Source organism: Hippoglossus stenolepis, chromosome 19, assembly GCF_022539355.2.
Source record: "Hippoglossus stenolepis isolate QCI-W04-F060 chromosome 19, HSTE1.2, whole genome shotgun sequence".
Lineage (NCBI taxonomy): Eukaryota > Metazoa > Chordata > Actinopteri > Pleuronectiformes > Pleuronectidae > Hippoglossus > Hippoglossus stenolepis.
Window position 1 is genome coordinate 16237051 of NC_061501.1, and position 24746 is coordinate 16261796.

Genomic DNA, 24746 nt, shown 5'->3' on the forward strand with positions numbered 1-24746 from the left:
AATCGGATCAAATGTATTTCATACTATTTACTTTTTAATCTGATATTGAACCTGTTGGATCTTTATTTGATGGCAAGAGACGTATTATTCTCGACAACCACGACTTGTACTACAATAGTAAATATACAATACCACATCCTACTGTAACAGTAACATCGGATGAGACACATTATGAAGTGAGTGTATTTCCAGCTGTTTTGGAAGAGAAAGAAAAAAAGACTTTTATTGTGATGTGGGATCTCAGGTGCACATCAAAGGGAGGAGGAGGAGAAAAGTGCTCATTCATAATTCTGATGCAATGTTTTCATTTTAAATTCGGTGGAAAATTTGAGGAGACGAGATGTGTCGGGGGAAGCTTGATCCACAGAGAGATTTCATCAGTTATGAGTCTTCTGCTCCCCCTTCCTCCCCGAGCTGGTCTCTGCAACCACAGCGAAACAAAGTCCACATCAGCGACGGGGACGGGGCGAGGGGGGGGGGTTCAGCGGTCGGATGAGCCGTGAAGTGAAAGGGCAGACCTCCTCAGCGGTGGGAATAAACACTGCCGTCACCAGTGGGAAATGCACCATTTGTTTAATGTGCCATTTACAAAGTGGAACCCTTGTAATCCTGCAGATACGGCACCTCGCCGTGTATACCGGCCCGCTGGAATTTGATCAGGGCTAAAACTGTTTACCGATGTTTGGAGCTTGACATTTATTGAAAGTGGCCTTTAGTAAAAGTCATAGCTAAAGCGTGAAGAGGTTTCCTGATGAGCCTCTCAAGTTTCCCTCGTCTCCTGGGCCGATAAGCCAGACGCTGGTGTGTTAATGGCACAATATATCAGTCACATCACCTGAGACACAGGCGCCCTCAGATATGTGAAAATCAGCAGTGCAGTAAATCTAAAAAAAAAAGGACAGAGGGTGAGATTTAAGGCTGGAGATGGAACCGAGACACTTTCAGGAAGTTGTCAATTAGAAGTGCTAATGGAAGATTAAAAAACATCTGTCGGGGATGATACGCTAACACGGTGTCCTTCAGCGCGTCACTCGACTACCTCTTCGTTAGAGAATGAATCACTAATCGTGAACACGTTGGCGTGCGGGTGTGACCACTTCACTAGAAGCAATGCGATGACTGTTGATGCGTTCATGTCACGTCGGGAAATATCATGGTAACACGTTTCTGACCTGTTAATTAGGCTAATTGTCCACTTCCAAGTTGTAATTATACATATCCCACTATTCTGAAAGTTTCAATATACAACATGGAATTAACTGAAATGGAGGAAGCTGAAAACGAAACACATACATGTGTTTTATCTATCTATCTATCTATCTATCTATCTATCTATCTATCTATCTATCTATCTATCTATCTATCTATCTATCTATCTATCTATCTATCTATCTATCTATCTATCTATCTATCTATCTATCTATCTATCTATCTATCTATCTATCTATTCCTCCATCCATCCATATGATTCCTAAGATTTCATTATCAAACCCTTATGCCAAAGAAATGTAAGGCTTGATATTTTGTTATTTAAGCCAACAATATATTATAAATAATTATAAATGAAAGAAACACAAATAGAAATCAAGAAATTCATTAAGAAAATGTCACTGAATCAAACCACTGTCCTTGTCTATGAGAGACAGAGTGAGATCTATCCATCATGTCGTGTTTCCCCTGACGAGGAAACCCTGACGCCCTGAATCTTCCTGCAGCAGATGTGTTTCCTCTGTGTGTAAATATACAGCATCAGGGGCCACTGTTCTCCATCGACTGCTCACATGACACTTGGGAATCTCACTGTCAAGAAGGAGTCAACTTTGATTTTGTCTGCCGCTCGTGGAGAAAACCCATGTGTTTGTCCCCGACGCTGTGCCTTTGCCCTAAGTACAACAGACAGCAGCAGGGTGAGCATGACACATCCGCTGTATGTGCCACCGTCTGCTGAAGAGACCCCGAGGCCAAGAGATGAAGAGTCAGCTAAAGTTTGGGCAAAGCGGGGATGTCACGACTCCTTGTGGTCCGCGGCTCTGAATCACACCAGAGCTGCGTGACTTGCACACAGGAAACAGGGGGATTCAAACGTCCCATCGCTAACTGGAAAGATATTTATATTTTTACCTCCAGCAGACTAAGTGATGATTCTGTGTGGACATCGGTTGCTGCTCTTTTCCTGTTAATGTTAATTAAAAATAAATTCGGAGGTCTCGAGAATAATTGCAGAATATTATGAGAAAAAGTGACGTCATCAATTTAATGTGAAAAGTCTCAATACTTCAAGATATCTTTGATAACTTAGATATAACTTCTTTAGTATCGTAATTTTAGGACTTTATTCTCATAATACTACTACTTTATTCTCATATTACAATTTTATTCCAATCATATACAGACATTATTCCTGTCAAACTACGAATTTCTTCCAATAATACTACAACTCTATACTCGTAACATTACTACTTGAAGTTTAAACCATATAATCCTGTTCAGTAAACCATCTTAAACTAAATTAAATTAAATATGTAAGAGATTTTTCTTTCACACCTAAAGAAGCTTGGTCCTGGTTTATAGTCGACCTGACAAACTCACAGCACGAGAGCCAGCTCACTTGTGTGTTAATATAAGTGCGACCAAATTCCCACAAGATAATAAAACTCTGTGGCCACAGAGAACAGCCTGAACAGGACATGGTGTCTGAGCACCGGACACAGCCAGGACAAAGCGCTTCTTTTGCTAAATCACTGTGTCCCTAATAATTTATATGACCTCCTCCGTCTGTTTGACTAATACAAATGAATTAGGGTAAAAGTGCGACATGTTTGCACGTCACTGTCCAACACATTTACAGGCCGGCCATTTAGTGTGGAGGTCAAAGTAAAGCATACACTGGCACTGTGTCTATCGTCCATTATCCCCCGTCCATTATTAATGTTCTTTGCAAGTACTGTTAATGACTTCTTCCATTTAATCTCAGCTGCCCTTGTCCTCCTCCTCTTCTTCACTCACGGATTTTCCTTCAAACCTGACACTGTCTTCATCGTGTCGGCGGAGACGCTGTAAACACAACACTGTAGTAAGACAGTGCATTTCATTCTAGTTCATTGATTTCATTTATGTCCACGTGAAGTTCTCTTGACAGTTAATATTTATAGTTTAGGTCTTGAAAAGAAAAATAAATCTGTAAATTTAATCTCACGTCGACTTTTATTTGAAGGGCAGTATTTCTGTGCTAAATCCTGTCAGTGTTAATATCCGTGGAGATGGTAGATAGTGATTTTCAGGCTCATGACAGATGTGATTAAATTAACAAACTTTAACCTACTGTGCTAATTCGGGAGGCGAATTTCCTTTCGTTATTCACGCACTAAAAATCAGTGTCTCTCAGGAAGGACAGTATATTTCAAAAGAGCAGACTAGTTTTACTACAACACGTGTTGAACAGAATATTGTATTAGACGTTTAGTATGCAAAATACGTAAAGCACTTATATGAGAGAGGATGGAAAATGCTGATTCTTTAGCAGATTATTTGTTTGTGAATGAATTTATCATTGCAGGCGTAAGCATTTGCACTTTGAGACCTGGACCATAACATCGTTCCCATCAACATATGCAACGTATTTCTATTTGCATTTTGAAGTATCGCATGAGCAAAGGTCGACGGAAGCAGCGAAATAAACTTCCTCAATTACACAAAAAGGTTTTACACCCACTTGTTGTGTTATTAGCCTTTTTTCTAAAAAGAGTTGATGCAGTGGGAGATAAAGACTTTTCAAAATAAGTGCTGACGTAACAAACGTTTAACTCACATGCATGATCTCTGTTTGTCAAGGAGGAGGAGGAGGAGGAGGAGGAGGAGGAGGAGGAGGAGGAGGAGGAGGAGGAGGAGGAGGAGGAGAAGAACAACTTCAATAACAACAACACAAAGAAGAACAAGAACAACGAGACGAAGACGACAAAGAAGAAGAAAAGGAAGAACAACAATAAGATGAAGAGCAAGAGGAAGAGGAAGAGGAAGAAGAAGAAGAAGCTGTTGTGGCGTCTATAATTACAACTAGGCCCATTTGAAAAGAATAAACCTGAAGCCCTCTGCTCTCTCTCCCTCTTTTCTTCTTCTTCAAGGTTATTTGGCAGTCGGCCTTCTTGGTTAGTTGCTTACTACAGCCAATCATAACTGAGCCTTTACCGTCACCTTCTAATGACACTACGCAGCCTAATCGAATTGTATTCTTGTTTTTTTTTGAGCCAACAACAATTCTCTGGAAACTCCATCTTGTTCTTTTTTCTTGAGAACATCTTCTCTCCATATTGTCTGGACATCACATAAGGACAAGAGAAAACTGGTTGTATTGATTCTATCCAGCGGAACGAGCACTCGACAACGAGACGTTCGAGTACTGCAGTCGTATGATCCGAGTTTCACGACTTGATTACGTTGACCTCCGCGGACTCTCTCGTGAAAGAAAGGAACTCTACCTTGTTCCACCGTTCAATTTACATTCCACTCTGTGTGAAGTGCCTGCAGACCTGAACCTGCTCACATGCGCATTGTCCTCCGCTGGTATTGAAGTATTTCACAAGAGTTCTTAACCTTGTGACTCAAGCCTTCCTGTTTTGTTTGAGAAAAAAGACATTTCAGAAAGCCCACCTGGTGCAGAAAATGGAACTGAAGCCTGGTTCCCGGCAAGAAAGAGCATAAAGAGAAAGGGTAATGGCATCTCTCTTTTTTTTACACTACTAACTCAACTATTCTGCTTGGATCCAAAGGGATTATAAACAACTCAAACAAGCAGTACCACTTCAAACAATAAAATACCTTATTAAACCCCAACATGAGAGGGCCTTTGGGAGGGAAGACTTTTGATGTGTACACAATCCCCGCAGTCGTGAATATATTTAGTCTCGCACCAAGAAAAAGAGCAAATCACTCTCCTGACTCCATTCTTCATTCAGGAGCCAAATTCAATAACAACCTTAGATCATAGCCCAATCCATCTCTGAATCATCCCATAGTCTTTGCATAGCCTTAGCCCCTCGGCTTAATTTACCACTGTCAGCCTATGAACTCATCTCCTCCATAGAAAATGAATGGGCCGGGTTCCAAGAACAAGATATCTTCACAAACACCCTCTCAAACTTCTCTGGAGCCACTAAAATTAACTGAGTTTTCAGCTGTGTCAAGCGATATCCGCTGGCAGGGAAATAATGGTCTGAAATAGAGCGAGATTTGGCCCGAATAGATAGAAAACAATCTGTCTTGCACCTTTTTGTTTCACACTGTACAAACTGCTCGACGTGACCGACCACTAGCTGGAGGGTGCGAGCCCTCCGAGGGAAATCAGAGCTAAGCGTGTGTTTTTTAGAAAGTTCAATTTCAATGGAAGTTAGAAAAACGAGGCGAATCACACACATGTTTGTCGTTGATTATGTGTGAGCAATTTAAATGAAAAAATTCAAATGGCATCCTTAAATGTTTAACTCGGAACTTGTCCTCGGTTTTAGTGAGACATTAAATGAGACATTAAAACCAAGGACTGAGAAAGGAAAGACAAATTTGAGCTAAAGCTAAATATTTTCGGGTTCCAGCCGACATCCATGTTCGTCTGAAACTGAGTGAATATCTGGAACCAGAGTTGAAAAACAAACAGAAATTGAATCAGCAAACATCTCTTTTCAATACAGTTATCGTGGTTATGTTTTTTTGGGGGAATAAGCCTTGAAAGTCCGATCCTAAATGGATCAAATTTAGAAAATCAGTCATGTGGCTTCAGTAATGAGAGAAATCAATGTTCTGAATGGAATAATTCCGCTTTTACAGTCCGCCTGTAGCTCAGATGTGCAAAGAGAGCAGCAAAGGTCACATTCTGATCATTTACTAGATTATCTGGCTGTTAAGCTCGGGTTTTGGATGAAATACCTTCCAACCAAATGATGGCACCTTGCTTCCCTGGATGGATTTTCATGATCCAAAGTCATTTGGTTTATTGATGTGTACTTTAAGCCACGCTAGCAGCCGGCTCTAGGGACGGAGCTGTCGATCTGTCATGTGGTCCAGACGGAAATATCTCAACAGCTACTAAAGGGACTGCAATGAATTTTGCTCACTTTCATTGTTCCCAGAGGATGAATCTTACTATTCATCCTCTGAATTCTCATCTAGTGGATGGGCTGCCGTGAAATGTTGACAGATATTCATGATGTCCAGAGGCTGAATCCTAATAATTTTGGTGATCCAGTGATTTTTCATCCAGCACCAACACACCTATTCTGTGCAATATCTATAGATCTTCAAGAGAGATAAGCACAAACATTAAACAGACATTCATGGTACCCACAGGATAAATCCTAATGACATCAGTGATCGTTTCACTTTCCCTTTAGCACCAACATGAAGTTCAAGAAGAACTGGATGAACTGCCTTGAAATTTTGACAGATATTCACGATGGTGATGATTCGTCGAGCACCACCAGCGTTTTAAGATCCAACATCTCTACATCTACTAAATGACATTTCTGGTTATCAAAGGATAAATCCTGATGACTTCAGTGATCCCCGACTCAGTCTCTAGCGCCACCATGAGGTTAATATGTGTGCTTTTGAGTTAACTGTCTCAACAATGGATCAAATTTGGTTCAGACTTCCATGCCCCCCGACAGCATGAATTACAAAAACGTTATCGATAACTTTAGTGAAACCTACAAAAACCAACAGGATTCCCAATGTCCTCAGCTTCACTTTGCTTCCAGTGCTAATTAGCAAATGTGAGCAAGCTACCAAGCTGAAATAAGGAGGAGAAGGAGAAGTTGTTTGAAGCTATGCTGAGAGAAGTAAATGTTTACAGATCCAGGAACTCCAGATTAAGACATTTAAATCTTTGCAATGCTCACACACAAGGATTTTTACAACATCTGGCACCAATTTGGGAACTACCTGTGTCACAGCAATACCAAGGTAAACAGGAGAAACACTTTCACATTACAGTATCAGGGATTTGTGCTTGCACGTGTTCCGTTGTGTTGCAGGAGCCCCCCCCCCCACCCTGAAACCAGCTCCATTTAAATAAATGCACTTTGTTCCACGCAGTGCTCTTGAACATGGCCTTAAACCCCATTTACACCAGGCCCAGGAGATCGGAGGGTCGCCCGACGCAGCCTCCTCCTGCTCGGTTAAGCCTGTAAGTACTCAACAAGTAGTGGAAGTAGCTCGAAAGTCTTCCTTTGTAAAAGGGGATTTATTGTTTCCCTTGATCTGGGACACACAGTGTAACTACCTTGCATATTAAGATTTTCACAAAGATGGGGGTGAAAATGCTTATTTATACAAAGTGTTAACACAAAGAGCCATTGATTGACTGTCTTTATGCAAAAACACATGTGTTCATGCTGATATCAGGTATAAATTGAGTCTTAGTCTTGTTATTCATGTGCAGCAGAGGGGAACATTTTATTTACCAAAAGATCCTGATGAAAAATCTATTTTCCAGCATGTGATTGATAGACGAGGCCCATTATTAGACCGGAATAAAAGCTTGAATTGAAAGCTGAAATTTCCATTCTCTGATGCAATTAGTGAGTACGTTCAATTAAGTAAAATAAAAAAAAGACTGTAATGAATTCAACACAATAATTCAAACGCAGGAAACAAAGATAGAAATCGTAATTAACCGTCTTCCCCGCATTGCAACCCAGTGCACTACTTCTTCTCTGTCTGTGGCCAATCAAAACAGAAAAAACAAAGTAGGCATTATCTCTGTGTTCTGCTGCTGCCAAGTGGGTTTTTTACACAATGAACCGGTGACAGCATCTTGGGCTGCAACCAACACGGCCTGCACATGATAAAATACACCTCCAGGAGCAAAGGTACAGAGGCACCGTGGTGAATCACCAACATTAGCCCGATGACTGGCTCATACACTACTCTAATTGCGTTGAGTTACTGTGCCCAGATTCTTCTCCACATAGCAAGGAGCTGTTGCATCACATTGCTAATCAGGCCACAAACATTATCTGCAGCGTTGCCCGATGGGAAACGTTAGAGTATCGAACCCAAAGCTTCAAATTATCATATGTTATCGTAAGAGACCAGAGTAGGGACGGGACGCTCGATACGTTTCGAAGCTGTGTCGAGATTCCGAAGCGATTTAGTTACAGAAACAATCATGAATCATCGAAAAGGGCAAAATTATCGTACAAATCCGATAATTATCGTGCATCTGGCAACACTGATTATCTGAAACCAGGAAGAACTTGACCACATCTTTAAGAAAAACTCACAAACTGTCACGTGACTTGCTGTGGATCTTTTGACGCTGCCACCTGATTTGATAACAGCACCTTTAATGAAGTCATTTCCATTCACGCGGCTCACAGTGAGTTTAGTGTATCATACTTAAAGAGCAGATGCCAAGAAGGGAAATGTGTAGTAGCACTACTACACTCGGAGCTATTCCAGTACATGTAGGTCACTTCTCCTCCCTGTGGAAATATAGCTGGTTTTAGGATTAGGGGCTATGATTCATTATGACTGAATTTAATTACAGAGAGAGGTGGCCGATGCATCCCCGGTCTTAGCATATCAGGGTCCCTTCATCCGCTGGATGGAGGAGAGCGTGGGGGTGGGGCAGTATGTGCGGATGGATGGAGCGGAGGGGGAAGGCTTCAGGTTACTTTAGCAGAACTGCAATTTGGAGCGTTTACATGGACACACACACACAAAGTAGATTACTGATCGTAATCAGGTTAAGGTGAGAAAGTCGGATAATTCGTTTTTGTATTTCCCTTTTACCCGTTTCTAAAAACCGACATTAAAACATCCCTCTGCTCTACTGTAAACAAGTGCCTGGATATTACAACTCTGACTTACAATCAGCGATAAATCACAATTATCTCTTTGTTAGAGCCAATAATTAGAGCCAATTAGAGGAGAGTGTAGAGTTCCACAACCTTTTATGTCTGATGTACCTTCAAAGCACTGATGAGCTCAAGCCCCTCTTCATCTGCACCGGTTTTTATATTAAACCAAGGATTATTTTCCAGTTTCTTTTCCGTTCACACATTCATGGGCATCATGAGCATGAAGCCCAAAGTGTTTAGGGAACCCCTTGATATTTACCGTGGTGCCACCATGAGGTTGACATTTTCAATTTCAACCAATCCATTTTTACTGGATATTAAAACATCTCTGTTTGCTCTGTTTAACCAAATTTCACCAAATCTTGATGGTGTCGACTGGTTGCTGTGACAACAAGTATACTTGTGATGCTTTCTGTTAAACCTCAGAGCTCAGAGAGTCTGACCTCCGAGTCAGAAGGTGGGAGGAAGGAACCTCACCACCCACGACTTCGAAATCCAAGACATAGAACTGTCCACTTACTGTCTGTGGAAGTTTTACTTTGTGTGCATGAAATGCCGCTAATACATTGCTATGAACTGCAAACAATGGCTGGCCTGCTAACGTAAACATTGTTCCTGTGCAACTGGAACACTATTAACTCATTCCGAGCTCCGAGGTGTAATGGAACACGGCTTTAAGACCAACCTCACCCCAATTTGTTGCATGTATTTTCCTTCTAATCACAAATATGTAATAATATTGCAAACAAGTATTTTCCAACTGTCTGAACAACTCTACAATCTTTTCATGCATTATCTGATTACTACAGAATCCCCTCCTGATCTGGAACCATTGGCCCGGTGGTTGCTTTCCAAAATGATTACAGTTACATGCAACAATGCCAAGAAACCAGGATGTGGTTTTACTATACGTGGTTAAGTAATCAGGTTTCACCTTCACAAACTTAGCCACGATAACCAGATTATTCTTCCCTGAAAAAGGAAACCTGCTCTCTCACTCGGATGGATATTTCTGAAATGAGACTACCGCTGAAAGTGGGGGATAATCAGATTACTGTGCAGCTTCAGTGTTTATTAGAATCAAATTCAATGGTGTTTTGACAGACTTTGAACTCGGGGTCCCACGAGCGGCAGAGGGTAATACATAATGAATCAATCTCAAAACACACTTGACACGACGAGCTGCTCTCCGAAGGCACCTGGAGTACAGGAGAAATAATAGAGACGGGGGAAACTCAATATCTTGGTAATCTTAAGGAAACATTTGTAATACCTCAAATCTCTTGTCTGCCGGTGTATCAGGCTGCATGGAAGCTCGTCTGAGAAACACTGAGATCACACTGCTCTCATTTCCATCCATGATATCCATGTGAAACGCAATTAGCCTGTGAAAAACGAGCAACCTTCTATAAGGCCTCATTAGATTTTGAGGAGAAGTAGCTTCTGCATACAGATGCGTGACCGACATCTCACTCCCAGGCCTCTCACACAGCATCACGTCGTTCTCCCTCCGACTACACTACAGACTTCCTTCTTCTTCTTCTCTGCACCACAAAAGCTTTGAGGAGGAGCAGAGAGACAGACATTTAACCAACTTCTTTGTTAAACATGAAGTGCGTGCAGTCGAGCCCCGCCATGCTTCACTGGAGTGCAGAGGAATGCTTGATACCACGGTTACGCCAAACACAATAGCCTCCAGGCCACCTGTTATCCACTTTGTAGAGGAAAAAATAGACAGATCTGAAAACTAAACTTTTTTTGTGTGTATTCATAGCATGTCTATACTCTCAGCACGGGCTGAGGACCTCTGCTGAATTATTCAGCGTCAGACCTGTTGGGGATGCCGGAAATTCAGTACATCAGCACTTCAAGAAACGTCGGCAAACCAAATATTCAGACAAAACACGGCACATAAAAGAGGAAAACAGAAAAAAACATAAAATACACCACTTCAAACCGCTCCTCTGCTCCCTTTGCTCACCACGTCCCTTAATATTTAATCAAGCTGGACTATTACTGGCTACAAGACAAGAAGGTTTATTTTATACTAAACGCCCCAAAACGCCAAAATGATCAACGTCGGTTTTCACCGAGCCATCATCACACCGACATCAATTTGAAGAACCTCGCCGAGGGACGAGACAAAAAGGGGAGAGTGAGTAAATAATAAGTTACGTTCGGCAGAAAAAAAACGACAAACAGCAACTCAACAAGACTATTTTCTTCTCCGAAATGTCCTGGATCTCTTTGTTCCTCGCCAACGCCACATATAAAATAATGGGCTGCAGGTTTTTTTTTTATTTACTCTTATCTGAGGAACAACATCTTAGTTTACAGATTTATCAACTCCAAAGTTTATTTAGAGGAATATTGGCTTTTGAATTGACGTGTTGAAGCAGCTGGAAGCCGCTGCCGCTTCACAATCTTCCCACTTACAGGCGTCTGCTCACTGGGCTTGATTGACATCTCCCTCACTCCCCCGTTAGTTTTTATTTTATTTTTTTTGCAGGCGTTGAGGCAAATTACTCCTCGATGTTTCTTCTTAGTGAAAATTAGTTCGGTATCGTCACGTAATTCCCTGCACAGCTCCGCCCAACTTCCACCTGACTGCAGGTCTAATCAGCTGCTGTTATTGAAAACAACTGCGTGGGTGTTTCTTACCTGAGGATAATTAGACGCCGTATTTGCACGTGAAAGAAGCTTTCCCACCTTTGTGACATGTAAGACAGTAGATATAGTAATTTAATTACTGACTTATATATATTTTCAATCCACTTATTCAGTATTTAATCAATAAACTCCCATTTAACTCCGTTTATAGTTTGTTCCACTGCAGAAACGGGGTCCTGTAAATATTGGGACTTTTTCTCTCTGACAAATGACTCAAAGGATTTTTTGTCAATCAGCTAACGGATTAATCAATAAACAGTTTCAGCCCAATTGACATGGGGCCAAATAAGAAGCGATTTTCTGTTTATTGGAGCTTTTCTACATTTCATACCCTGTCAGACTGCAGCTCGAAGCCGGATGATGGGACTCGGCTCCATTTGCAAACACCAGATATGTTGACATGTCAGAACTAAACAACTTGGAGCTTTAGCAGCAAACTTGGAGTTCACTGGACAAATCTGGCACCAAAACAGCGTTGGTCAGATGAATGGGCTTTAGGAGAGTTTAATTAGAGTAGTGACAATACGAATGATAGATTACAGATGTATAAACAGACCTACGTATTTAGTTTTAACCAATGGACGAGATGACAGCTCGCCAAAAGTGAAGCCACATCGTCTTGAGCGCCACCTGGTGACTGGCTGCAGTATGAGTCATAAATCCTGCCTTCTACATCTAATTTAGCTTCCGTTCTTTTAGGCAGAACTTATCACACTGATGTATAAGTTTAAGTGTAAATTATTCCGGTATATTTGGTTTTAATTGGTTATTTGACGCTATAGAAATGTGGTGAATCCTCATGATTGACAGCTGAGACCGACTCCCGATTGGTCGAGCCCATGCATCAGCGGGAACTCAATATTCCAGCTTCACTCCACTTCACAGACTCTGGCTCCAAATGAAGATAGAACTGCAAGATGGCTGCACCATTTGGGATATTTTTGCTACAGCGGGAGGAAGTGGAGATGCTTTATTTATTTCCATTTACATTCAATGGTTGAAACCCTTCAAATCTACAGTATCAAGGACAAATAGTTTTCATGCCTTGTCTTGAATCAGCCTCAGTTTACGCCTCAGTCTTGACTTTGCCCCGACCTCCTCACTGGACTCAACCCTGCACGGTCCCAGACTTTATCTAACCACTGACCTGTGGATGTGGACACCGGCCCTGGCTCTTTACGTGAGCCTGATAGAGTGCAAACAATATTCTGTCCTCTCCTCTTGTCCCTGCTGATAACTCCCCTCTGGTCCACTTCATGCTGCTGTTTTCATCCGCTTTGATTCCCTGGCTCAAATAAAGGCTTTCCCACCATCCCAGAGGCCCCCAGGACGCCTCACGAGCTCTCCCCTCTGTGAGCTCTCGTCCCTGGGTACCGTGTGTATGATGTCCCCCCCGTCAGCTCGAATAACCCTCCTCTCCGGCTCGGCGTGCCGCTCTCACCACTCCCCAGCTGCGCGTGCGACGTGTTTGTGGCACCAGCTAGTGCGAGCAGATGCTATGGAGGCTGACCTTTGCAGCAACGCCCCGCGCTCCGTGATTCTAACTCATTTGACAGTGAACATCTAATAGAATGCAAATGAAAGGGTCCGGCGCTACGTTTGCTCCATTGTAATTATACGCGGGACTATCCCTGATGCCCACGATGACGATTGTTTCATTATCAAACTGAATTACTGTCAAGCACAATTCCAGGTTCTTGCTGCCAGGTCAGAAATGACTCATCATGCACAAGAACTCAATCTCATGAGTGCGGCAATAAATACGATCAAACACAGACAACTCCTCTGTCTCAGACACTTGAAGATTTGACAGAACGCTATAACAGATTCTTCCATCGAGAGTTGTTCTCCATTCCCTCGCTCCTCATCGAGGTTCTTCTATTTGCACTGGAAGAAATCCCTTTGTGACTGTGGCAGGAGAGCCTGGGCTAATAGCCCCTGAAAGCAGCCTGAATTATAAGGTGACATAAGTCAATCCATTACCCGGATGGTTAGTCTGATTGCCAATTTTGATGACATCTCTATAAATAAGCGAGATTCAGCATAAGGGCCGCGTCTGTGGGCTCGCTCCTCCTGTGATGTGAAGCAGCACTCTGCCTCTGACGCTGTGAATTTCTGCAGTCACTTGAAAATAAACAGATCTGTTTACAAAAAGGAGCCTGAGAGCAAGTGGCTGCAGCTTCACCAACAGATACTGGATAGAAGATGAAGATGTATATTCCAATGTAAAGCAAGGAGAGCTGTTACGTTAACAAAGCAGATCGCGGCATCTCAACACTTTTTGATATTGAGTCTCGTGAACACCCGGCAGAAATCGTTAATCTCGTCACGTCTGTTAAGTGCTCGAGTGGCTCCAGCGTTTCCTCTTCTTTAAATATCTGGTCACCAATCTGCGGGATGGTTCTGACATGTACGTTTCCACCAGCACGATGTGACTGCAGCTGATTCCAGGCCAGTTCACTTACCCGAGGCAGAGTGCCAAAGGATAATGAGACATTTGGTTGTGAAATTCAGAATCTGACAGAATGCATTAAAGCCAAGCAGACTGCAGATGCAAAAGGAGCAGCCGGGCCAAAGTGATGACTTCCCATTTCCCACTGACTGTATCATATGTCCCTTTGCTTGCAGCCAAACAAATGACCAAATTGTGCAGCCGCTTTTTTGGTTTTGTTTGGACACAGATTCCTATTGTTTGTCATATTTGTCACCTGGATACATCCGACAAAATAACATTACCGGTCATGTCACTGCGGATTTGCCAATAACCTCCTAGAAATTACAGAGCCGAGCATGAAGAACTAGATGTGTTATTTTGTTTTTCTGAAGCTACGTACAGAACTCATTTCTGGTAAGGTCATTGTCTTGACATGGAGGGACCTTCCGTGTCGCTCACACTGAATCGTGAGGTCAGGGTGGCCCGCCCAGACTCTTTTTTACAGCGGCGGCGTGGCCTCGTGACACCAAACAAACACACACACTGTGTGACAACTATGATCTAAGGGAACAAATAACGTGACAGCTTCTCAGGCTCCCAGGCAGCCTGCTCAGCCCGCGGGGAGTAAATGAATCTGATTTTTCAGACTTCTGAAAGGGTTAGACTCAGACCGTGCAGCAGGTCAGATGTAAGGATGTAGCCGGTCGGACTTTTTACACGGCCGCTGCTTTGTCTGCCACGAAACTGCTACTGCTACAACTGTAAAGCCTCAAATACCAAGGAAAATAAAAGAGATGCACATTATACACCATTATATATATGTTCATGTGAACGGGGAAGTGGCTTCACAACATATGGAGAAAATAAAAGAAGGGGCTAGCAAATGAGTTTGTGTATATTCCATGAGGATAAGCAGATCTCTACACATCTATGAATAAGTAATCAGCCTCTTCAACGTCCGGTGGGATTTTCTAACAAGAAAACCAATCAGACACAAGCATGTGTAAAAGAAAAGAAGCACTCGAGATTCCACTGTGGCGGCCTCTCGTCTTTAACTTTCAGATGTGCAACACAGGACAAGGACAAAACATTTCAATCAGAAAACACAGCTCAGATGTTAACAAGCCAAAAAAAACAGAAAACAAAGCTCTGCCCCGGCCACTCAGATAAGAGAGACGTCCGAAAGCATTTTCAGATGCCGCGGACGCTCGTACGAGAGATGACCTTTCGCTGAACTCCGGCAGTGTCACAAACACGCTCCTTCTGATTTAGATGCTTTCCTCCAAAATCCCTCTGGCAAAAATAGAGAGGAGAACAATGGGACAGTCGAATGTATCCTAATTCCAGCTGGAGACGATAATCCAGTTCAGAGACAGCAAGGAAATGGGCTTGTGAGCGCAGACCCGGCAAATACATGCAGATGAGAATGATTATCCAGCAGATGAGCGGAAAGGCGGAAAACTAATTTAATAATAAGACCAGAAAATTCTCCGAGATAACGGGGGATCTAGAGAACGAGATCCGACGCACATCTGGACCGCACACGTTCCTGCAGGAGCTGTCCACTCACACCGTGGTGCTGAAATGTCCGTGCACACCAAACCAAACAGTACAACAGGCAACTTTGATGTGAGGGTTTGATGTAGAAACAATAGAAGTTATGGATCTGATTTGATTTATTCTACAGTAGATTTTTTTAGGTACTTCCTGGATCTTACTTGAGTCTTTATACTTCTGCTAATGGTCTTTTTATTGAACTGATAAATATATTTTTAATCTATAGTGTCTTACTTTTTTCAGTACTGGAATGAAACAAGTATAACTATTAAGGTTTCAAGGTACTTGTTCCTGTATTTTACTTGAATTTATGTTATTTTGTACTCTAACCCTTCTTTCTTACCTTCTTTTATGAGGTAAAATTGTACTTTTTACATACTAGACTACACATATTTGCCATTGATGGTTTCCTGGTTACTTCCAGTACTGGGATATAATGAAGTACATTTATTCAAGGCAGTTATTGAAGTACATTTTGAAATGCTTTTTACTTGACTTATTTCATTTCATTCTACTCTATTCCATTTCAGAAAGAAACATACAATTTACTTTTTAAACTACATTTGATTGACAGCCATGGTTATTTCCAGTAATGGGATGTTACTAAGTACATTTATTCAGGTGCTGTCTTTTTGAGATACGTGAGGATCCTTTATTTCATTTGTGTATTTCCATTTTATTCTGCTTTATATTTATTTGACAGCTACAGTTACTTGTGTTAGATTAAACTACTCCACAGTTTATAACGTTTCTCAAAGCAGCTTCACTCTCAAACACCTTAAAATATAAGATATGAGGCAGTGCTGTACATTAAACTGCCTCAATGTCTTTAAAGTAGTTTAGTGATATGTGACTAATGTTTAATTGAATTCTTAAAACAACTATTTTGGATAACTTGCCTTACTTTGTAAAATGATTCTCTTAAATCTGTTTTTCAACACTTTTTTTTACTCCATTTTGCATTTATAACATAATGTGAGCAAATATATGCAGTTTTTAACCTTTATTGTATTTATTTAAAGGACATATTTACATTTTTTAGGCTTTAGAGAAACGTCTTTTTTATATTTTCATTGTCTTGTTTCGACTTTCATCCATCCATCCATCATTCCATCCATACCACTTATCCTTTGAGGGTCATGGGGGAGCTGGAGCAGATCCCAGCTGACATTGGGCAAGAGGTAGGGGGGTAGGTCCACTGTTTATTATCATTGTAATTGAATCTACTTCATAAAAGTATCTACATACTTCTTTCACCATTGGTCTTTACCTGAGGCGATGTGATGTATATATAATAGAGCAGCAGCGTTACCATATCTCATTAATGCATGATTAGTCACTTTGTCAGTGTCCCCTCACGTTAACTATGCCATTTGTGCCTCTTGCCTTAAATGTCATTGGGAGGGTTGCACACTTACACACCTGCCAAAACACGCATTACTTTGCTCGATCCGCTCGCACCTTGGCAGAACACCTACTGTACAAAGACACAGAGGAGTAATATATATACACCACTCCTGCAAGGATACTGATTAGGATGCAAATTACCTTGTCATGTCTCGCACAGGCCTCTAAAGTAAAACTGCACATCTGTAGGAGCCCATACTTCAGTCTGGCTGGAATTAAAAGACAGAAGAGCTTCCCACACGGTCTGCATTTTGTCTTTTCATTTGTTTAACATTATATAGGGCACTGGGAATGTATACTCTGTAAAACTCTGCTGTCCCAGATTCTGCAGGTCATTATGGTGCCAGGTTATTGATATGTGTAGTGTACAGGTGCAGAAACCTGCAAAAATAGGGATCAGTTTATCACAAGCGAGAGAGTTTGAGTCAAGTGAATGCACTCTCTTGTGTAAGTAACAATGCTGACCCATTAACAGCTGCACAGATCACTTACCTTGCCAACGTAGAGTGGTTCATTCCCTGTGAACTCCTCCAATACGAAGAACTGGTTCCACACCCAGCTGCGCTTGTCCCTGTGCAGGACCTCCCAGGGGTCTGGATCAGAGTGCGGGGACTTCTCCAGGTCCCCAGAGCTGGGATCCAGCCCCCAGCAGCCCCTCTGCCGCAAGGGGAGCAGGAGTGCCAGGAGAGCCAGGGCTCTGCATATGCCTGAGCTACACCACCCCATCATCTGGGCCGCCTCCAAAAAGCACTGAGGCCAGAAGGGGAGCAAGAGATGAAAAAAAAAAATACAACAACAACAACAAAAAAGGGCAGAAAAGCTGAAATGTCAAAACCCTCAGGGTTTTATCCACACAGTCCCGACCCTGTATTTCACCAGAAAGCAGCAGGAGTCAGACACTGGAAAGAGCAAATGGGTTGAAGAAGAGTCAAGCTCTGCATTTTGCTGTGTTGCTCCTCTCTTTTCCTCATTGGAGACTAAAAGTGGGGTAATTCCCTCCACTTTGGAGCCAAGGAGTTGACATTAAAGCTGGCTAACAGGGTCAATGGCGAGCAGGGAGGCTTCAACCCAGAGGCTGGATAATTGGCACCTATCAGAACAGAGAGATAGAGAGAAAGAGGGAGGGAGGGAGGGAGGGAGGGAGGCAGGGTGAGACAAAGACATAGAGGAGAGAGGAGAGAAAGTACCGTCAGCAACATTTCCTGTGTGACCGCTGTCACTTTGCACATCAAGTGATGCGCCTGCAGACATAATGACACTTTTGCCCCAATCATAAGGAAATTGTTCAAAAATGAATAGACAATAAATACAATCAACATGGCGTCCTTCACGAACACACGCTCGCCCACACACACGCCAACGGAGGAATCGGGTGAGGGTCAAAATGTTAATAAGGGTAAGATGGAGGGGGAGATGACCCGGCTTTTCAAATGAGCATAAGCAGAGAGATTTCACGGCGGACGGAACAACAGCGGCTGCACGGAATAACAATCCGACGCCATTCAAGCTGGTTCCCAATTATCTGGGCTTTACCTCACCAAGGTCATTAGTTTGTCACATTTTCTTTGTATAAGATCACGGCGTAACGGTGGCAGGGCGCGCCACTCAACACTAACAGGCCACGCGATCTGTGTGGCGACTTCTCATCACCGGGATTAAAAATAAATCTGAGCTGTCAGCAGCATGATGGCCCGAGCGCTCCTGACCTCTACTCCGAGCAGTTTGTTCGCCGGCCCCCGAAAACACGTGCGGGGGATCTGTCTCCCCGCCGCCGCCCGTCGTGCTGTGACAGTTCCCCCAGAGATGCCAGAACATGGAGACTTGTCAACGCGGAGAAAAGCATCAGCTCCTGACAGATAATGTTCGTCATGTCACAACACATCCTGCCAGTCTTCGGCGGTTAAACAATCGCACAGGCTTCATAATATTTCTGGTATTATCTGTATAATTTGACAACGATTTCCACAAACTCCCTCAAAAAAGAAAACATATCTTGGAGGAGGATTGTGAAAGCACAGAGTTCGCTTGCAAATTTATGCGCTACCTTGGGACGATACTGACTCACAAACGCCATGTAAACTTCGGAGGTTCTTCTGGAAGCAGACAACTGAGAGCTTGACCGCTCGTATATTTATTTCCTCGCTGACCTCTCTCTCTCTCCCCCCCTCATCGCAGAGTATTGGCAGGGTCCTTGACGAGGAAGGTAATTGCTTTGGCATACAGTGACCTGCTTCTTCCCACACAGATTCTACAGTTTCTCGTTCTTGCAAGCCCCTCCATTAGTCCCCCCCCCCCAGCAAAACATAAAAACATCCACACACATCCTGTGAAAAGTGATTCTGCCGCGCTTCTCCGTGGCAAAGTCCTCAAGCCATGTGCTGATAATTAACATGGAGATGAATAACACCAGCATGAGTGTCACCTCCGCAGACATGTTTGTGAGCATCCTGATCATGTGAGAATTTATTTCGGATAAATGATCTGCAGCTCTGATATTCACATCCTTAATGAAGACATCTTTTTTTAGATTTCCAGTCAAGGCGTGAAAAGCAAACACAACTTTATCCACGAGGCCATGAAGCTGTTAACACTCATCCTGATCTGATTTGGCTTTGAGCATTAATGATTTGTCAATGAATCAATTAGTCGATAAACAACCTGCAACCATTTTCACAATCAAAAATAGATTTCCTGGTTTTTTTTGTCCTACATGATCGTGAAGTAAACATCTTGAGGTATTTGAATGTGTCGAGACGTGAATTCAACCTCTGAGAAGGTGTAATGACATTTTTTTGACCATTTTCAAGATAATCATTAGATTAATCGATGATAAAATTAACCGTTTGCTGCTGCAACACATGAAGGCGCACAAACACATGTACACACAGATTCAAAGTCACAGCCTCTGCATGACAATTTAATGGTAGAGGTGGAAAGTGGAGCAGATGTGGCTGCAGGGCAGCGCGAGTTGTGAAGGCAGGTTGCAGCAGTGGCATTGTGGGTAGAGGAGATCCCATCGGGGGACTCAGGGTCAGTTTGAGACAAGCGGCCGAGTTAATGCCTCTCATTTCACTATGAGGCCTGAACACTACGAGCACAGAGACAGCTCAGATCACACTGACGTCGATGTGGGTGCAGTCGTGTGCTCAGTAAGGCAGATGCCGGCTTTTTATCGAATGAGTTCTCGCTGATTTATTGTGGAGTTGATTACTGGGCAGTTCCTGCTGCAGAGAAAAGTCCATTCTCTCAATGCATTTTAACGGTTTATCATTTCGCAAATTAAAAAACGTGCAGCGTCATATCTGGCTTGAAATGAGCTGCTCCACCGGAAAAACAAAGAGACAGATGTGACGGGAGCGAGACCACGTCCCCGTTTCTTCTTCCCGTCACTGTCAGGTGATTGACAGTGAGCGGAGCGTTAGCGTAATGCTCCAGCACAACAAAGCGACAACAAAAGAGGAAGAAACACACACATGAAGGCGTCCTGTTCACCGGGATGAATTATCTCACTTGGTGGGAGTTGTGTTTTTCTACTGTACAGTGAGTTCAAACCAGGCCTGATGTCTCTGAGTGTGCCGAGTGACTCTGCAGCCAAATACATGGAATAAATGTAAAGACGGGGGGTCAAACTCCAGTTGGCACAGATGTGAGAAAACACAGGCAATGTGCTTTTACTACCAAATGTCAAACAGTCTATAATTCTTCATTTAAAGGCAGCTTCACTCCTCTGTGGAGAAGCTGCGGTGGGTCACACTGCCTTAAAGCACTGGCAATGTTTTGGTGCCAAATGGACTAAGTGCTTCAGTGGGTTTTCACCCCTGCAGAGAAGGAGAAAAAAAGCCCTGGTGTGCATCCGAAAACATCCATTTATCTGCACCCAAAAAAAAAAGATCTCCATTTGGCTGATTCGGTGGAAGAATATGAGTCTTTCAAAACGGTCAAAGTCCACGTTGGGGATCCTGTGGGGAAGCACAGACTCATTTGTTGGCCAGCGTCGAAGTGATGACGCTAAATGAAGTGAAAAAAGTGAGATAAAGCCGTGGATGTAAAGCCTCGCAGTCATCCCCCGGGTTCTGTTTCTCTTACACACGCTGTCTTAATCCCATTTGCCAGTCTCACAACAGGATTACCAGTGCCACGGAGCTCAGTAACCAATCACATGCTTCCTCTGATCCATATTCTCCTCGATCATTGTGAACGCACAGACACCCGTGGGCCAGAATGCACAACACAAAGTGCTGTGGAATAAAGTTAATTATGTCCTGAGACACTTTGTAAAGGCAGTTTAATAGAGTTACTTAAGTATATAGAATTAAAAAAAAAAAAAATCAATTTTGAATCATTTGCTGAAGAAAAACCAGCCTGTAAATCAGAATCCTATTTGACTGACATGTGAAGGTCTGTAATTACAAATAAAGAGACGGCATGTGAGCAGTTTTCATTTCAATTACTATGAAATTGATTTTTCTGGGTCCTTCCCTCCTTGTTTGTGGAGATGAGAGCACAGGGGTCAACTGCTGAACACAGCCCCAATAACAAGACAGGGTCGGTTTTGCGAGCGTTTGGCTCAAGGACACTCGGGCTGCATGCCGATGCACCTTCTTGCTGACGCAGGCGCTTGAACCCGAGTCCTCCGGTTGAAGGGTGGTCTCACCACTCACAGATTCCTAATGCCTCACCTCACAGTCATTTGAATTCATCTGGCATCCTTCACTATTAGGTCTGGAGCTGACTGACACTGTGTACGTGTCTCTCGCTGCAGGGAGGACAGAGAAAAAAACAATCTGTGCAGAAATCCGGGTGATTCCTCAGCTTCAAACTGAAAATTAATTTTTTTTTTTTTAAGTGAAATCTTGCATGAGAATACTGGAGAATTGCAGAATGAAACACCGTCTGCCATCGATGACTGATAAATGAAAAAGGTGTTTTTTTTTCAATTTGAATTCATTTTCATGTGATAAAAGCAAAAGAAATGTCTATTTAAATAAGATCTATTTTTTTTAGGAGTTGTTGAATTTGTTAAAAAAGTCCTTAAACTGGGACTAGGATACAAAATCGTTTCCTTCTTTCCTGTCCTTGCAGCAACATGATGATGAATCAAGAATCCCATTCGCTGTGGTCAGCACGGGGCTTCACATGCTGGAAAATACAAGCAGCACAAATAAAGTATTCCACACAGCCTGAGATCCTGAATTATTTCATGCATGTTGCTAAAAAAAATAAACTTATACTTGCATTAAATATCCCATTTTAAAGATAATTCATTGTGCATTGATCCATAGTGGCATTTTGTTTTATCCTCTGATGCTTCCACATGTTATCTCTGCAGATATTAGTGTCCTGGAACATGTGGTGGTAGGTGGGGGGGGCAGATTATCCAACTTTGGAAAATCCACATTCTACCCTGGGTGCAGTTCCCCCTACTTCTTCCCAGAAATGATAATAACGAGCAGAGGGTTTCTCACAGAGGCTCGTTGGCATCGTGGGCTCTTCGCAGTGTAAATCAGAGGAGGCTCCCCTCCGGGTCGGCCCTGCGCACTGATGTGACCTGGCTGCTTCCACCCTCCTCCTAACGATCCATCACTGCGCATTAGCTGCCAACACCTGCACGAACCCCCCGAGGCAAAGAAAAAGCAAAGTTCGCAGGGGCATCACCTGTTCCTGCATCGACGGGAGACGGGTTTTTTCCTGATGATGTTAAATAAATACCATCGATTAAACATCTGAGGAACTTCAGAGGAATGGAGCGGAGGAGCACAAATACGCACATGATGGGCAGCAGGAGGAGGAAGGAGAAGAAAAAAAAAAGCAGACAGTAAACATCTCTGTGAGCGACCGCCGCAGGAAAACCCGTGTCCACGGAATACTAATGACACAGTAAGCGACGGGACGAGACAGAAATGCACAGAAAAACACGACATACATTCGCAGCGTGGGAGTGAGGGGGGGAGACGTGGACTCCGGAGGAATCACTCACCAGGAGGAAGATGGAATAACTTCACCAGATGGTGTCTGGCGTCGCAAAAGTTGAGCCTTTTTCCCCCCCACGCACCAAATCGCAGAAAAGCAGCTCGTGTGAGAATAAAGAGTTTGAAAGTTTTTTCTTGATGAAATTAGTCCTGATGGCGGAGCGGAGCTGCGGGAGAGCGGCCACTGGATCGCGCGTAAAAATGCTTCACCCTTGGCTGGGATGTGGCAAGTCAGACTCTCTCTCTCTCTCTCTCCCTCTCCCTCCCTCTCTCTCCCTCTCCCTCTCCCTCCCTCTCCTCTCTCTCTCTCTCTCTCCCTCTCCCTCCCTCTCTCTCCCTCTCCCTCCCTCTCCCTCTCCCTTCCCTCCCTCTCTCTCTCTCTCTCTCTCTCTCTCTCTCTCTCTCTCTCTCTCTCTCTCACTCACTCCCTCTCTCCTCTCTTTCCTCCGTGCATCCTGCGCAGTGCTGCCTCTGTGCAGGGAACCCCAGCTGCGGGGTTTTGGGCATTTATCTCTCTCTCTCTTTTACACTGGGAACAAGAGGGGGCGGCGGCGGCAGCAGCAGCGAGGAGCAGCAGCGAGGAGCGGGGCGCCGGACGAGACAGGAGGAGGAGAAGCTTCACATCTGAGCCAAACCCTCACTGACTGGAGCGGAGATGGAGAGAGAGAAGGAGGGAGAGAGGAAGAGAGGAGGGAGAGAGAGGGATCCAAAGAGTTTGACCAGAATAAGTTGGCGACGACAAGGCGCCAGAAACTCACACGCACGCCGAGTATTTGGCACAAGGAGGGAACGAGCCGAATTTTGTTTTTTTTTAATGTCCAAAACCTGCCAAGTTTTTTGGCAGCAGATGGCTCGACGCGCACTGTAAAGCGATATAGGCTCGATGGTGAAAGGGAAATCAATAGGAAAATACTTCACACCTTCGACCAATGAGAGGAACTTACCACCATCACCACCCCCCCTTACCCCACACACACACACACACACACACACACACCCTCCTCCTGCGTTCACCTTGAGAATGAATGAAATCCTAAAAGGTATCAAGGAAATGTTAAAAAAACACATTTGATGTTTTTTGCAGATACATAAGTACATACGTTTCTTCTCCTTCATTGACATTTGCCTTAAATTGTTCTTTTTAATACAAACGTCACACTTTCCAAATACAACTTTTTAAAACACAATTTCTCTACCCTGACTTTTTTTTTTTGTTGTTCACCCAATTAGCTGCAGACCGAGCTCCTGTGGTGACAGAAGAAAGCAGGAGGAGGCTGCACCTCCACACTCACACACACCGTCCAAACCAAACAGAATTAGTTACATCCCTAATTAGTGACAGAAAACACACAGTGTGCACCAGTGTCTCAAAGATGATTCTCCTGCAGCCTCGTCAGGCTCAACAGTTTGTTTGTTTTCTCGGCGCAGGTGGTTTTCACTTCGTCTCTACACCTGTTCTCACGTTGCATTTCCCTCTAAACACAAAACCAGGCCATTAGTCACAAATGCATTATGCAGTCTTTGTATCTTGCTCCGTGCTCTTTGCATTTTTGGAGACAGAATACATTACACCGCCGCTGCTCTTTTTGTCTCCCCTGCTTTGTCATCGAGGAAAAGGGAGCACTGAACCAAACTAATAGAAAGAGCAGCCTCTGTCTGTCATGCCTGGAAGAGCAGTTAGCAAAGCTGAAATTACTGACATTGGACAATGCACAGGTATAAACACGCTGGAGTGGATTAAAGGGGAGGAGGGCTTTTTTTTGGAGGAGGCAGAGGGAAAGGCAGCTAAAGGGGGGGCACGGTAATGTCAAGATAAATGGGAGGAGAGCATGTAAAGCTGGACTGTAACTGAGAAGT

At 43.4% G+C, this 24746-nt stretch overlaps 1 protein-coding gene across 1 annotated transcript in view; it reads right to left on the reverse strand.

The window, feature by feature from the left end:
* The window catches only part of cdh7a (cadherin 7a), a 90342-nt gene extending 67204 nt beyond the window's left edge, over window positions 1–23138 (reverse strand). The window contains exons 1-2 of the mRNA XM_035142856.2: window positions 22898–23138; window positions 17413–18010 (exon numbers count right to left, since the gene is read on the reverse strand). Coding sequence (XP_034998747.1) covers window positions 17413–17649 — 237 coding nt within the window. The 5' untranslated portion in view covers window positions 17650–18010; window positions 22898–23138. The remainder of the gene's footprint in view (window positions 1–17412; window positions 18011–22897) is intronic.
* Window positions 23139–24746: the final 1608 nt, after the last annotated feature.